The 16,187-nt window shown below is 43.4% G+C and overlaps 1 protein-coding gene across 4 annotated transcripts in view; it reads left to right on the top strand.

The window, feature by feature from the left end:
- The window catches only part of oxr1a (oxidation resistance 1a), a 184,129-nt gene extending 168,684 nt beyond the window's left edge, over nt 1-15,445 (top strand). For 3 of the 4 annotated variants that reach the window (XM_062398529.1, XM_062398528.1, XM_062398530.1), the window contains 8 exons: nt 3,197-3,362; nt 5,598-5,763; nt 8,818-8,898; nt 9,916-10,041; nt 11,638-11,790; nt 11,933-12,028; nt 12,763-12,836; nt 13,363-15,445. In XM_062398529.1, coding sequence (XP_062254513.1) covers nt 3,197-3,362; nt 5,598-5,763; nt 8,818-8,898; nt 9,916-10,041; nt 11,638-11,790; nt 11,933-12,028; nt 12,763-12,836; nt 13,363-13,498 — 998 coding nt within the window. In that variant the 3' untranslated portion in view covers nt 13,499-15,445. The remainder of the gene's footprint in view (nt 1-3,196; nt 3,363-5,597; nt 5,764-8,817; nt 8,899-9,915; nt 10,042-11,637; nt 11,791-11,932; nt 12,029-12,762; nt 12,837-13,362) is intronic. The other variant, XM_062398531.1, reaches the window with a different exon arrangement.
- Nucleotides 15,446-16,187: the final 742 nt, after the last annotated feature.

The following is a 16,187-nucleotide window of genomic DNA, read 5'->3' as shown; positions in this document are numbered from 1 at the left end:
GATGGCCCTGAGGATAGACCCCCTTACCCCATACTCCCGCAGCACCTCCCACAGTTTCTCCCGGGGGACCCGGTCATACGCCTTCTCCAGATCCACAAAACACAAGTGGACCGGATGGGCATACTCCCAGGCCCCCTCCAGGATCCTTGCGAGAGTGAAGAGCTGGTCCGTAGTTCCACGTCCGGGGCGAAAACCGCATTGTTCCTCTTCAATCTGAGGTTCGACGATCGGCCAAACCCTCCTTTCCAGCACCTTGGAGTAGACTTTACCAGGGAGGCTGAGAAGTGTGATACCCCGGTAATTGGTACACACTCTCTGGTCCCCCTTTTTGAACAGGGGAACCACCACCCGGTTTGCCACTCCTTTGGCACTGTACCCGACTCCCACGCGATGTTGAATAGGCGTGTCAACCATGACAGCCCCTCAACACCCAGAGCCTTTAGCATTTCTGGCTGGATCTCATCAATCCCTGGGGCTTTGCCACTGCGGAGATGTTTGACTACCTCAGTGACCTCCACCAGGGAAATTGACGACGAAACACCATTAACCTCAAGCTCTGCCTCCAACATAGAGGGCGTGTTATTCGGATTCAGGAGTTCCTCAAAGTGTTCCTTCCAACGTCCGACGACCTCCTCAGGTCAACAGAGTCCCATCCTTACTGTACACAGCTTGGATGGTTCCCCGTTTCCCCCTCCTGAGATGCCGGATAGTCTTCCAGAAACACTTTGGTACCGACCGAAAGTCCTTCTCCATGGCCTCTCCGAACTTCTCCCACACCCGCTGCTTAGCCTCCGACACGGCAGCAGCTGCAGCCCTTCGGGCCTGTCGGTACCCTGCAACCGAGTCCGGAGTCCTCCAGGAAATCATATCCCGGAAGGCCTCCTTCTTCAATCGGACGGCTTCCCTGACCACCGGAGTCCACCACGGTGTCCGAGGGTTACCGCCCCTTGAGGAGCCTAAGACCCTGAGGCCACAGCTAGCCACCGCAGCTTCAGCAATGGAGGCTTTGAACACCGCCCACTCTGGCTCAATGCCCCCAACCTCCACAGGAATGCAAGAAAAACTCCGCCGGAGGTGTGAGTTGAAGATACCTAGGACGGGGGCCTCCTCCAGACGTTCCCAGTTCACCCGCACTACTCGTTTGGGCTTACCAGGTCTATCCAGAAATTTCCCCCATTCCCTGATCCAACTCACAAACAGATGGTGGTCGGTTGACAGTTCCGCCCCTCTCTTTACCCGAGTGTCCAAAACATGCGGCCTCAGATCAGATGACACAATCACAAAATCGATCATTGATCTTCGGCCTAGGGTACTCTGGTACCAGGTACACTTATGACCACCCTTATGTTCGAACATGGTGTTTGTTATGGATAATCCATGACTAGCACAGAAGTCCAATAACAAACGACCGCTCGGGTTTAGATCAGGGAGGCCGTTCCTCTCCACCACGCCTCTCCAGGTGTCTCCATCGTTGCCCACGTGGGCGTTGAAGTCACCCAGCAGAACTACGGAGTCCCCTACTGGAGCCACATACAGGACTCCATTCAGGGTCTCCAAGAAGGATGAGTACTCTGAGCTGCTGTTTGGTGCATACGCACAAACAACAGTCAGAGTTTTCCCCCTTACAACCCTTAGGCGCAGGGAGGCGACCCTCTCGTCTACCGGGGTAAACTCTAACACCACGGCGCTCAGCCGGGGATTTATGAGTATCCCCACACCCGCCCGGCGCCTCACGCCCTCGGCAACTCCGGAGAAGAATAGAGTCCAACCCTTATCCAGGAGTACGGTACCAGAGCTGAGACTGTGCGTGGAGGTAAGCCCCACCAGATCTAACTGATAGCGCTCCACCTCCCTCACAAGCTCCGGTTCCTTTCCCCACAGCGAGGTGACGTTCCACGTCCCCAGAGCCAGCTTCTGTCGCCCGGGTCTGGTCCGTCGAGACCCCTGACCTTCGCTGCCACCCATGTGGCTGCGCACCCGACCCCAACGGGTCTTCCCACAGGTGGTGGGCCCATGGGATGAAGAGAGGGGGGGTGCCACGTAGTTTGTTCGGGCTATGCCCGACCGGGCTCTGTGGTAATCCCGGCCACCAGGCGCTCGCCATCGAGCCCTCCGTCTGGGCCTAGCTCCAGGCGGGGGCCCCGGGCTTCCTCCGGGCCAGGTCACATCTCCTCTTTTTCCGTTATTCATTGAGGTTTTTTTGAACCATTCTTAGTCTGGCTCCTCACCTGAGACCATTCTGCCATGAGAGACCCTACCAGGAGCACAAGGCTCCAGACAACACAGCCCTCAGGTTCATAGGGACACGCAAACCTCTCCACCACGATAAGGTGACGGTTCCAGGAGAGGTGCACCAGCAGCATGAAGTTTAAAACAGTCTGATCATAAGTTAAGTAATGGATTACTCATCTTAAACAAAATAATGTTGAAATGAACAGACAGCAGACGTTGCCTTTGATGTACTGTACTAACTTTAATAATAATGAAATAAATGATGAAATACATGCAATTAGTAATGGACTAAAACATCCTTTAATAATATCTGGTGGGCACATTTATTGCCTTGTTATCTGATCGTCTGTCACACTCACTGAGTCATTCGTCTGTCAATATAACCCACTCAAGTTTCCTAAGAGGTGTCTCTACCCGAGAAATAAGGAATGAAGACAGTGGGAGAGGGATACGCCATTTTCTCCTCAGCAATTATTGTAACACAGTGAGCTAGACTGTAAAAGCAGCTCTAATTCACAGGCATCTTTACAGGGCCGCCCTTTATTAAGGAATATTAGCACAGCCCACACAAGTAACAGCAGCAACTTAAAAAAAAACACATGCTGCAATAATACAGAACTGATGCTTATAGGAAATTAAATCTGTCCCTCTGAGCTTTGTGGTCTGAGCAGTTAAATGTTATTGAGACTGTCCTGCCATGAGCAGGAGCCGACAGTATGTGCCAGTGTAATGCTACTGACACAGTGATCTCATTCAGCCTCCAGAGGCTGTGATATCATAGCAGGCAATTGATAATGTATCATAGGCAGAGGACATGGTGCCACTATCAGTTATGGTGTGCTACTCCATTTATTTCTGCCTCAGAATGACTGAAGAAGAAAACGATCTGTCTTTGTCATCATAGAAATGTCATATCGTACCTAAATTTTTGTGTCTGTGACCATGTGATTGTTTCTGTTTCCAGGTACAGGATATGCAGAGAGTCGGAAGCACCGTTCTCACAAGTTCCTGTGTCTGCGAGTGGGGAAGCCTATGAAGAAAACGTTTATCTCCAACGCCAGCGCCTCCATGCAGCAGTATGCCCAGCAGGGCAAAAAGCATGAGTATTGGTTTGCTGTGCCGCAGGAGAGGTCAGTACTGCTGCTCTATGGATCCACTGTTTGATCCATATAAACGGTTGATCATTATATACGGTTTCCACTGTACTTGAACTGAAAGAAATAACAAAATGCACTTTGGTACGTTTCTACCAAACCAAAATAGCCTGATGAGTTACTGTCATCGCAGTACTTTTTTAAAATTTTTAAGCCAATCAATTATGCATTCTTTGTCAGGTCCGGCTCCCATTGCGGCCTCTGCCCATCTCCCTGTGCTGCCTTGCCGGACAGCGAAACGATTAATTGTTAATTTATTCTGGAAGAAACAGACACACATATTCTGTCTCCATAATTGAAGAGGACACTACGTTGACTTACATCCTCATGTACTTTGAATGTATAAATAGGTTGAGCTTGAGATACCCACAACACGAGTAATACCTGGATCACACAAACACAATCACACAATTCCTGGGCTGGGGCACTCTTGGCAGAGACCTCGCGCCGCATTAAGTCTCTGCCACAGCTAGTTCTCTGTGCAGTCGCTCCTTTGCCTGTGCTTTTCTAAACATTGCCCCCACACAATGTGTTTCATTAACTTTTTCTGACCTGCTCTGAAATTTGTAACGATTCTTATCAACTGATAGCTCCCTTTGATTTAGTTTTATCGAGATGCGTCACACTGCGTGGACGAACAGTTGCCAAGACAGCGGTTGTCATACTCATATTAGAGCTCTCCTTGTTTGAAAGGAGACGCATTACAAGAAAATATGTGTCTCCACCTAGTTGAGCAACGTGCTTATGTGGGGAATTCATTTTGATTCATTTTGCACCACTAGGGTTATTTGAAAAGCCACTAAAAATCTAATTGAAGCAGATCTGAAATTGATTGGATATAGCAGAGTCATTGATCTCTTCGGTCCTTTTTAAAACAAAGGACCAGAAATAGAAATCATTTCATGGGCTGAATATGATCGATACTTGACCAGAGTTACACAGCTCCTGTATTCAGTACATGTGTGGAGAGTATACTAGCCGACACACATGGTGTTCTCTCTGGCTGCTAATCCCATTTGAATCTGACAAACAGACGTGTCTTTTCCATTTAGTCACGATGCCATAAATGCTACTTGGTAATGCAATGTGCTGAATGCCTAATAGCAGTAATGACACTGAAATCCCCCTCACTTCATCACTCACTATGAACTTCAGAAGTCTTGCTTAGTGAAGCGTTGTTGTTTTCATTCACAGGTTGCTTAGTAACAGCATTTCCCACCTGGAAAACAAGTATGTGACTGTGTGATGCTTGCAGCTCTTGGGAATGGTAGCCCAGGGACATGACAGATTTCAAATGTAGTATTCAAAGACACAACTTTCTTGGCACTGAAAGAAGGCGAAGGTGTGGCAGGAATGATCATAAGCTATTCAGACAGACAACACAAAAAGTTGTTTTCTTCCCATGCTGCTTGACCTAGATGGGAGGTGACCCGCATGATCTATCTTTAAGTGGCCTAGCAGTAGTGGGGTATGAAAGGGAGGCTATTGAATGAACCATGTACAACTATGACCCTGAAACAGTTCACCCTACTGAGTCTGCCACATCTCTCTCATGTCCACCAGCTGTAGCAATATGTGACACAGGCTGTCCTCTTTGTGAGTTTCTCTATACTATCTTTAATATAATTTCAACTGTTTACATGCTTGAAAAGAAAATGCTTCTTCTTTTTCTACATAACTGGTCAGTAGGGGGGGGTGGGGGGGGCAGGAAATTTACATTTGCAAAGCTACAGGAGATGACACGCATTTCTTATCAGTAGACCAGTAGACTTGCCTGCTTCGAGGGAACTGACTTAAAGCTGCTCTAATCAGTATTTCCAAATTAATTATGGATGGAATCACTATGTGATATAAAAGATGTTATAGGTGACAAAGCTCTGTACGAAATTTTAGCATCTTTAAGCTTATTGTTTTTTCTGTTTGGATGTGGGAACATTTAAGTAAATATTAAAACATAATTCAAAGTGGTACATAGGCTTACTTTGATACCTCATAGGTACAACAATTGTAATGTTTTCAGGCCCCTGTAAACCTCATTTTAGGAGGGGGCCCTCCTACACAGGAGTACATTCCTGGTGAAAAGCTTCTCCTCTGCAAAAATGACGGTTGTTTATAATTAAAATCATCCTGGAAAAGTATTGACATGTGCCGCATACACATGTTATTTGAGATGATGTGCATGATGCCTATTCTCTTTGTCTTTACCTGCAGGTCAGACCACCTGTACGTATTCTTCATGCAGTGGAGTCCGGACATGTATGGTGAGGGGGTCAGGGGAATGGGACAAGAGCCTGGATTTATGGTTGTCAAGAAGAATGAGGTGTCAGAAATAACCAAGGACGAGCCCCTCACTGACCACAATGTCAAGGAATGGGAGGTAAGGTCTGCAAAGCTGACACTGCTCACTCACATCTTTCTAAATGCACATGTTGTGTTGTCTCAAGGCTCACAGACATGGATTAAGTATAGTTATCAATTTGATTGATCAACTATGGATTAATCCATTACCTGTGTAACCAGAATCTTCTGTGGTGTTTTCTTAAGTTTATTGTTGTTTGTTAAATCACCTGTTATATAATTGTGTTGATTTGCTCTCATTATGCAATGCTAAGTGTATGGTGCTGATCTTGGTTTTTATTCCATCAGAACTGTGCTATCGTCAAGTTTTGTATTTTGTATCTGGTCTTTTGTATTTGTTTGTACAACTACATAATTCTTGATTTGATTGTCAAACTTTTTTCTTTGAACTTTTCTATCACATGTTAGTTGTGTGAACACTTGCTTTGCTTGGAAATGTGCTTCTCTGAACTTCCAACCAAAGTGTTTTGCATGTTTGTGTAATTGTTTACTCTTCTTAGTCAGTGTATTGTAGTTTCATCACATATGTGACTCTCAATGGTGTGGGTCAGCATTTGGCAACTTTATTTTTGCTGAATGGCAAAATGCTATCACCAACAAAAGATCCACATATGCAGACGGTGCAGTCACTGAGCGACAAAAGAGTTTTAACTGGTCATGAAATTCAGTATCGCCTGGAACTGACGTGGGTTCAATCTTTCTTCATGTTTTGCATTATTGTAGATGGACAGAATGTGGAAGTAAGACTAGGAAGCATGGCCAGAGCTTGTCCATCTAGATTTATAGCACAACTAGAGCCTGCTGCTCCCCAAGTACAGCATTGGTGTGTTATGGTCAATTGACATTGTTTATTAGCCTTTGGATAATTAGAAAGGATGCCTTCACTGAATATAGAAATTGATACAATGGAATGAATGGCCTGGATTTAAAATTGTATATACATGAATGACGTGGGAAACAAAGTGGAATGATTTGTGTTTCCCCAGACTTATGCAGCAGAAAAAGAGGGGGCTACACAATCCATTACATTTGTAAATAGGAAGCTGCTGTTGTTGTTTTTCCTGATGACAACCCATGGATTTGAACCCAGACCTTTATGGGTGTTTGAACATAGGAAAATGCAGTTCATGGGTTTGGTTTAGAGGTGTCACTGTCCCTTTAAATCCTGCCGGTTGGAGGACGGGATCACCGTGTGTTTGACCAATAGGACTCCGGTTTACCTTCTGTCCCGTGTTATTATTGGATTACAGCAGTGTCATACAAACCAGAGGTTGTAGTACCCCCATCAGAAAACATGTTCTATTTTAGTCTCGCGCGCTGCCAGGCTTCATACCTTGTCCTGCTGCGGGTCTCGGGCTTCACGGGGAGAACTTGAAAGGATCTGTGATGCGACTCTCCAGCTTCAGCCTCGCTCAGAACGCAAGACATGTTTTCTAGGAGGGTGAAGGACCAAGAGACACGGCTGACCCCTAAGTACACATGTGTATGTTTCTCTACGCTCACTTCATGTTTGCAGTCGTGTATGTTCCTTTATGCTCTCTTGTTTCTGTTGTTGTTAGCAAGACATGCTACCTCGCTAGCGTAGCTGTCTAGCCAGCTAGCCTTTAGCCGGTCCGGTGTAGCCCAGTTACTTGTGTGGAGCACAGTCCGGATATTGTCCGTCAGTCAGGACAGTGGCGTCTCTGCTCTTGCATAGCTCTTGGCACCCTGTGACAGCACAGGCTCTGGACACTGAAAGTTCCCATGGCTAAGTGGATGTTTTAAAACCTGCAGCTGCCATAGTCACGCACAAGTTTCTTAAACGTAAACTAAATTAGCACGTTTAGCTTATAGCTTGTTTAAGTGAATCAGCCTCCTGTGCTGTGTGTCACTGTGGTAAACCCGCTGCACTGATCCTAAAATGTTGACCTCTTGCATGACATTGATCTCTTCTGATAACACTGAATCACATTGAAAAGTGTGTTTCTGCAGCAGGCTAGCATGCGGTGCTAGCTTACCCGTTCACTTTTCAGGGGACAAATGGACTAAAGTGCCTTCAAGCTGAAGCACAGATGCATTTTTAATGAGGGCTGTAGTTTAGCCTCTCTGCTGCATTATTGAGGGCTGTAAAGAGCCAGCTTGTTACCCAAAAAGTTATTTAAACTTTTAGCCACACGGTGAGTAAAAGATAGCTTAAGCTGTTTCTTCAGTCAAAAGTAATTAAAAGTAGCTTATGACAAGAGTGCACTAGTAAAGTAAAGTCCTCTGTTTTTGATATCCACTCTGTGTTGAAAGGTCCACCCGGCTGTTCAACTGTATGTGTGTGTGTGGTTTTCCTTTATCTGCATTTCAAGGCTTTACATATCTTTCCTGTGCTGAGACACAGCGGACTGTTAAACGCCAACGTGTGTTCAGCAGCTCTGGGTGGAGTGCAACTCTGTTGGATCGTAGCCATGCATAGTAGGTCATTGTGTTGGCCTGTCTGTGTTTTAGTTTACATGATTGTTGTTTCTGACAAACAGAGTGGTTCAAGGTTGGGCAAATATTGTTGTGTCAGCTGGACCTCTGCTAATGTTGTTGTTGTGGTAGTGGTGGTGGATTGTTCCGTCATTGAAAGTAAGATTTTTCTTGTTTTGTTTGCATTTGGGGTAAAAGCAAGGTTATTGATTCTGAAGATTTTCCCTGTACAGTTGTTTCCATCCTTTGGTCTGGTTTGTTGAAAGATGGTTACTAATTAGTAATTCATCTAAAATCCAGTAATTAGTTAGGACAGCAAGTTTGAATGACGTTTTCAGTTTAGCCATATTACGTAATGGCAGTAATATACAACTTTTTACACAAACATGCAAAACAACAGAGTGCTCTAAAACTGTCCACCCCCTCTTTTGTTAACCAAAGCAAAATCCTAAAAGGCATTGAGTCATCTTTGAAATTTGTTTATTCAAACCTTTAACATCTCCCTCCTGTGAAGAGGAGTGTTACTGGAAATCCCACAACTTAGTCCAAATATTTCCTTTCAAAACTCATGGTTCCTCCCCATGCGAAGAGCAAGTAGAGTTTTATGTTCCACCTGTTCCTGTCTTTGTACAACCAGGTAGTGTCTCTGACGGAGTACCACCGTCGGATTGATGCTCTAAACAGCGAAGATCTGCGGTCGCTCTGCAAACGCCTCCAGGTGCCCTGACCAGTCTTGTCTGCCCCCTCTCCCTTCTCTGCTGTCTGCACCAACATGGTCTCCTTTAGCAGCGCACGAACATCAAAAACACATTTTCCTGGGGCCAAAATAGTAGCCTAGTTATTAACTAGTTACGGTTGTTTGTGTTGACAAGATACAAATAATGTAAGTAGTTTTTCTTAGACTGTGGCCTGTGTGAGTACCAAACAAGTAACAGGCAGGGTATTGAAGGACAAAGAGATGGTAGGTTGGTGAGGAGGTGGAAGTAAGACTCCACTGACAGGGTGATGTTTTCCGAAGACAATGCTGATGGGCCCCATTTGAATGAGGACTGAAACACGAGAGCATCCCAGCCACCAGTGGCGAAGCGCTCCACAATCAGCCTCCGTTATCGAGAAAGATAAATAACCCAAACTGTCCGTTGGTCAGAGAAAATGTCAAACTGTCTAGTGCAAATTATTCATCGGCTTGATTTCCTATTCACTTTGCAGTCCCCTCCCTAGACAGTGTCTCTGCCTGCTCCCCCACTTCTGCCAAACCAGTCCTGGTCATCTGGGATTGGGAGAGTGGCAGCAAGATATTCACCAGTCATCATCAAGTTGCTCGATAACCAGTGTGTTGCTAGAAAACACTGCATTTGTTATTTTGTCGGGCAAATGGCTAGATTCCAAACACACAAATGTTGAACATCTAGTTTTGGTTGCTGAGGTAAGGCTATGGTTAAAGTTTATTAATATTACCTGTACAGATGAACCTTCTCTACTTTTTATAGATCATCGTTAAAAACTGCATTTTTGACCTACTCCAGTCCCACTCGAGATAATCTCAACCTGTCTCAGCTTGATAATAGTTACTGCCGTAGATAACTAATAGTCTGATTGCAAAACAAAGTCATAGATTGGTGACAGCTCACCGATAATTGAACCCATCCAGTACCAGTGCTCTCTGGGAGCCTAAGTTACTCCACATATTGTTGGTACTTTGCAATGCAAATCTGACATGTATTTGTACTTGTAGATCACCACCAAGGAGGAGGTGAACTCCAAGCATGGCACGTCCATCAAGACAGAATTGGAGCCGGAAACGTTCAAACCCAACCTCAGAGAACCCAGTGATCTCCTGGAGGCCGACCAGATAGAGAAGGTAAAGGCTGTTGTGTGTAACATGTTACATGGACAAATAACATGGAATCAAACCTTTAAGCATAAGAAAGAAAATACAAAAACAATACCAACAATGAAATATTTTTCTAACAATAATTGTTGTGTATCCAATAGTTTTGACTCAATCCAGCAAACACAGTTTTGCTGCCACAAATACTGTCATGGTCCACCTAATGTGTATTAATCCTCTGCTGAAAGTAGTCCCAACAAGGTGTATAAAATACTACAGTGCCAACCTGCTGTAGAAAATTATGTGGCAAATTATTTAGCAATCATTCACCAGAGAGAATCTTATTCATGAACAGAATTTGCAGTAAGTAGGTGACCTGATATCTCCTTTCATCAAGAGCGGAAAGTAATAAACTATGGTTGGAAGGTTGTGCTGTGCTCAATTACAGAAAACAACTTGTGTTTAATTTATGATTCATGATAACAGTGTATGTGCGTAAACCTTTGATTAATTGTATGCTGAATTATTTAAAGTGGATATGGAATGGTAAGTGAATTTAATTAAAAATAACACCAGCATAAAGTCTCATAAATAATCAAAGGAAAAAAACTGCAAAACTCTGCCTGTGAGATTCAAGATTTTTTATTGTCAAATGCACAACAATAACATTAAGCAGTCGCTGGCAGTGAAATGCTTGAGTCTCAGGCTCTCTTCTAACAATGCTCAAGTAATTACAACCTATACAATAAAATGAAATAGAAATAGTATCAAATAGAATATCAGAATTTAAAATAGAAAATAAAGTATATATATCAGCTGAGGAGAAATTAGAACAACAAAAGTGCAAATATGTCACAGAGAGGAGTTTAAAAGTCTAATGGCCTGGGGGATGAAACTGTCTCTGAGCCTGGTGGTGCGGGCCCGGATGCTGCGGTACCGTCGGCCAGACGGCACCAGGCAAAAATGTTTATGGCTTGGGTGAAAGGGGTCTTTAATAATCCGGCTGCTCTTCTTCCTGCACCGCTGGGTGTAGAGGTTCTCTATTGATGGTAGTGCCGTGATGGGCTGGGCAGACTTATGCTCTACCACTGGAGGATGTGCTGAACCAACAAGAAAAGAAAAACAGGACTGTTGAATGATTGGAGCGCTGGTGTGTTTTAAAGGCCTTTGTTTCATACAGCAGAAAATTGAGCTGTATAGTGTAAAAACTTGTCGCTTTAATTCCATGTGTTAGTCAGTGTCGGTTTTATATCAATCAAATCAATCAATCAATCAATCAATCAAATTTTATTTGTATATTATATATCCATTAAAATGACGCCTACAATGCACTGCTCCTCCAGCGCCTTTGTCAGCTTTATCTCCCTGTGAACCACAGTCACTGTTAATCCTTCAGTGTGTCTGCATCACAGCAGCAGGCTCTTTCAGGGAGTGCTGGACCTCTCTTTCTCTGGAGGCTGCTCTGTGTGTTTGGAGCCCTGTTACTCTTCTTTAAACGCCAGATGGTGTTAAAAGGTCACTGCAGATGTAATTGAGCATTGGTAGCTGTGGCCTTTTGGTTTTTCATTTCCCTCTTCTCTTTTTTCTTTCTCCCTCCTTGCTTTTGAATTATTATTTCCCCCATAGCTTGCCAGGAATCTCCCACCACGGACCATTGGGTATCCATGGACGCTGGCCTTTGGCACTTCAAAGCATGGTATGAGCATTAAGTCACTGTACAGAGCCATGCAGGGCCAGGACACCCCAGTGCTCATGGTCATTAAAGACAGTGACGGCCAGGTAAGCATCAACAGAAACTCTGGTAGTGGACTGCAATATGAAACGTCTGAAGTTTTTTAGAAGTTTCGTTTTTGTATTATCTCTCCTGCTAAGGTGAGTTATTTTGAAAGTCTAAAACGAAAACTTGCACTTGTTTCTCCAGGTATTTGGTGCGTTGGCATCCGAGCCCTTTAAAGTCAGTGATGGTTTTTATGGCACAGGAGAAACCTTCCTCTTCACCTTTAATCCAGAGTTTGAGGTGAGTTACCTCCACGATTTGAACATGTCAGCCTCTTGAGAAAAGTCAAGTGTCCCACTATCCCTGTTTAATTTTAAATTTAGACATTAGAATGTTTTGTTTATCTGCGGTGTCTTCACTTTCCACATATGATAACACAGCAGGTGATTGTCCGAGTGAGACAATTTAAAAACAATAGGAAAATCTCCAGAGTGTTGAGGCGAGTTGGCGTTTGGCTGGAGCATGCAGGAGATATGAATTTCCACTACAGAATCCATGTGTCTTTGTCTGTGTCTCCTATTTGTATGGCTCCTATTTTTTTTCCCTGAGATATCCTTATTTTTTTTCAGTTTGCATCCATTGCATATTAGAAACCTCAACAACTTGACTACTCACTCACAGTGAACTTCTGCTCTTAATCCTGCTGTATTCTCATATGAGCTCACTCACATTATTTGATGAATATGAGTGTGAGTGAATGAGTTTGAACTAGTGGGCTATGTCTGAAGACCTCTATCCCAGAACTGATACATCTGTTTAGAAATATGTGGGTGTAGCAGCCTGATGACGAGCTTTTCCATTGTTGTGAAAGTTGTAAATTATCACATGTTAAACCTGGATCCTCCCACTGAAGTAAAAAAATGGGTGCATTCTGTTCTCTTCAGGATAAACACTATTTAACAGGGAATATCACATTTTGTCAATAAGTATGTCATGCAGTTTTTTCTAATGCATGTTTTTTGTGTCTTCAATAGGTGTACAAATGGACAGGTGATAACATGTTCTTCATCAAGGGAGACATGGACTCCTTAGCATTTGGTGGAGGAAGGTGAGTCGGCTTCTAAATTGGAATAGAAATGTGTTTTCTCACTTTAATCGTGGAACATATCACAGCAACACAAGTTTTTATTTCTCTGTCACTTAGGTGGATCATATGTTGAAACATTTAAATGTGATTTACAAAGACTGTTTATGGAAGCGGGGTACGTTGGTGCACTGGGAGTTTGAATGTCCTTTCCGTGACTGCATGAACTTTCCCCGGTTACTCCAGTTTCCTCCCACTGTCCAAGACATACAGACTGAGGCTAGGTTAATTATAGACTCTAAAATTAGAGTGAATGCTTATTTGTCTCTGTTTGTCGGCCTTGCGAAGGGAAAAAAATGGTCAATTGTTAAAATGGGATCAGTACTTGTAAAGCTTAATTTAAGCAAAGGGTTTTGCAGCTACAGACAATAAGTATGTAGATTTAATTCAGCCGTGAATGCTCTAGTTTGGAGTAGACCACTCGGTAACTTAAACTCCTTGATACCCTGAGATGACCTGATTCATGACTGCTTGTCTTCTTCTCTTCCAGTGGTGAGTTTGGCCTGTGGCTGGACGGAGACCTCTACCACGGCAGAAGTCACTCCTGTAAAACATTTGGAAACCCCATGCTGTCCAAAAAGGAGGATTTCTATGTGCAGGACATAGAGATCTGGGCTTTTGAATAACAGGACAGTGCATCACCGGAAAAAAAAAGAAGTCCTGCAAAGGGCAAAGTGAGGAGTTCTCCTCCTTTAGAACAATGGCAATGCCCCAAACCTAACTGCACATCACCAGGGCTCCCCAGGCCGGAAGCCAGCTATCGGATGCTTGTTGTGCATTACTACTGCAGTTATTACGGAGCTTTTTTTCTTTGTGAAAAATTACCTTTGTGTGTATCTTGTTACAGCCTTGTGCAATGTCTTTGCAGAGCAGGGGGAGTGTGTAATAAGTGATGATGATGGTGAAAGGACTGTAAGATTAGGTTGTATCAGAGAGATGAAGAGAGGGAGACAGGGAAGCTTCCACTAGGCCTTGAAGAGGAAAGGACCATCGGAGCTCCTCTTTCCTGAGAGGTGGCGAAGATGATGCTCTCTGAGGTTTGGGACTGCTGCGACACAAGAGAATACTGCCCTACTGCTACAGATGGTGTATTCAAACTTTTTAAGAACCTCAAGGAATCCCAGCACCCTCTTGAAGCCCCTAGAACTATGTTAATTCGGTAGGATGTTAACTCAATGTGCTGTCAGCCTTGACGGAGAGAGACCCAGTTACTGGGAGAGAAAAAGAAGACTCAAATCGATCACATTCCATTACTCTTGGGGATGGTGGAGTGTCAAAGTAAGGTTGTGCTTTGTGTTAAAAACACCAATAAACAAAACGCATCAGCAGCAGGATACGATGACACTTAACTCAGAGAGGAGAGAGAATATTTACAGGGGGTTGGGGGCTAGTCTTTTTACAGTACAGTTTTGGGTTGTCTTCTGAGGCTCAACTTATAGAGTATCGTGTATTGTAGTCCTCCTGTTGTTCACTGTCATAGCACACCATCTGAAAGCACATAGCTATAATCAGATCACCCATAGTCGTAATGTTCTGTTCAGTGGGTGTACGTGTGAGTCCAGCTAATGGCGACTCCTCCTGCAGGACGCTCGCCGTACTGTTCGTAGACAGTAACGTGTTGCAATAGATTTGTGGAATATGCAAATAACTGTCCTGTGACCTCAAATACCTGCAGGCCGCGGCACTTTTGCCGCTCCCTGTTGCTCTTTCAAGAGAGAAACTTGTAAAGCTTTTACGTCTTGATACACAATTGCTTTTCTGGGTATCATTTGAAAAGCCTGAGACGTGGTTAACTGTTTTACATGCCTATATGACAATTATATATTGGTATATATGATTATATATGGATCTATATAATCATATATATTTTTGCTGTTAAGTGTGACAGTGATCTATTTGTGCTGATATTTCAGCTGTTACAATATAATGTATATTACCTTGTAAATTAATGTTAAAATAGTAGAATTGTTCCTAAATATATATATATATAAATACATAATGCTATATAAATATATATATATATATATATATAATAAAGTGTGGATTGGTGGGTCGCTTCTAGCACTTTAATCTGGTGTAAAAGCGTTAAAACCAGGTTCTTAGATTCTCTTAGCAGTAGCTGTACAGTACTTTTTTTGTTTAGATCATTAAGATGTTAACTGTCAGTAGAAAGCTTGCTGCTACCAATATCAATAAGGTTATGCCCTAATGCTCTGTGTGTGTAAAAAGGAGGATTACTGTGAGGTAGGAGTGGAGGGCTGAATGTGGCGGAATGTGGCAAAAGGGCTCGGTTTCTCTCATATGGCTGTCAGGTGAGTCTCAGCAGGTACAGGTAGGTATGCGGGAAGACGGACCTCTGACAGGCAGATGATGGCTGGTGAAGGGAAGTGTGTACAGTGTGTAACCCTCCCCCGACGAGCTTTCTTTCCCCCATTCTGGTCTTCCACACCAGTATTTGTGTCCTTGTGGAGTCACAAAGAATAATATGGATAATTCTTCCAATTATTTCACCAGAATACAATGTATCAGTGATGTATAAATAACAATAAAGCTGAATTAATTGTTACCTGGGATATGGTTTCGTTTGTGATGCTTTTTTCAACCTTTATTTGTTCAATATGTCCAGTAGAGTTGGACAGTGGTCCACAGAGTGTAGGTGTGTTAGGTATATGGAGTTTAGAGTGTTGGCCACAGGGGCGCATCTTAAGAAAAACTTAAAAATGCATTTTAATGCTCTAGCTAATGGAAATAAAATCATCAATAATTAATTATTGGGATGCTCAGTTTATATAACTCTGTCCCAGTAAACTCCTGCTGCTGCATCTAAGGAGGAAGTTAATCTCATTGTTAAGCAGAGACTGTTTAAACGTTTACAAGACCTCAGTAGAATATCTATTTCATAGCTTAACCCGTTTGTGAAGAGAACAAATTAGATCTCAGTCATGTCCACTTCCAGCTGATTATGTGTGATACAATACCTTAAGATGATCTATTCTAGTGATTCCTGCTCTCATCATACAAATGTTTTATTAAAATTAACCTAAATATAATTCTTATCCTAACAATTCATGTTCAACTTGACAGTCTTCTGAATTTCAAAGTAAAAGCTCAGCTGTCACAAGCAGGGTGAAATTCTGGGCCTCAGTGCAAACAGGCTCCTTCAGGAGTGAGTGAGCGCCATCTAATGGTTGCGTTTGTAAGATTTGTAACCCTAACAGGGTTCGTACGGTCGTGGAAAACCTGAAAAAGTCATGGAATTTTAAAATGTGTTTTTCCAGGCCTGGAGTAATGAAAAAAAATAATCTACCAAAAGTT

Source organism: Platichthys flesus, chromosome 11 (assembly GCF_949316205.1).
Source record: "Platichthys flesus chromosome 11, fPlaFle2.1, whole genome shotgun sequence".
Taxonomy (NCBI): domain Eukaryota; kingdom Metazoa; phylum Chordata; class Actinopteri; order Pleuronectiformes; family Pleuronectidae; genus Platichthys; species Platichthys flesus.
This window is presented reverse-complemented; position numbering and strand designations above follow the sequence as displayed.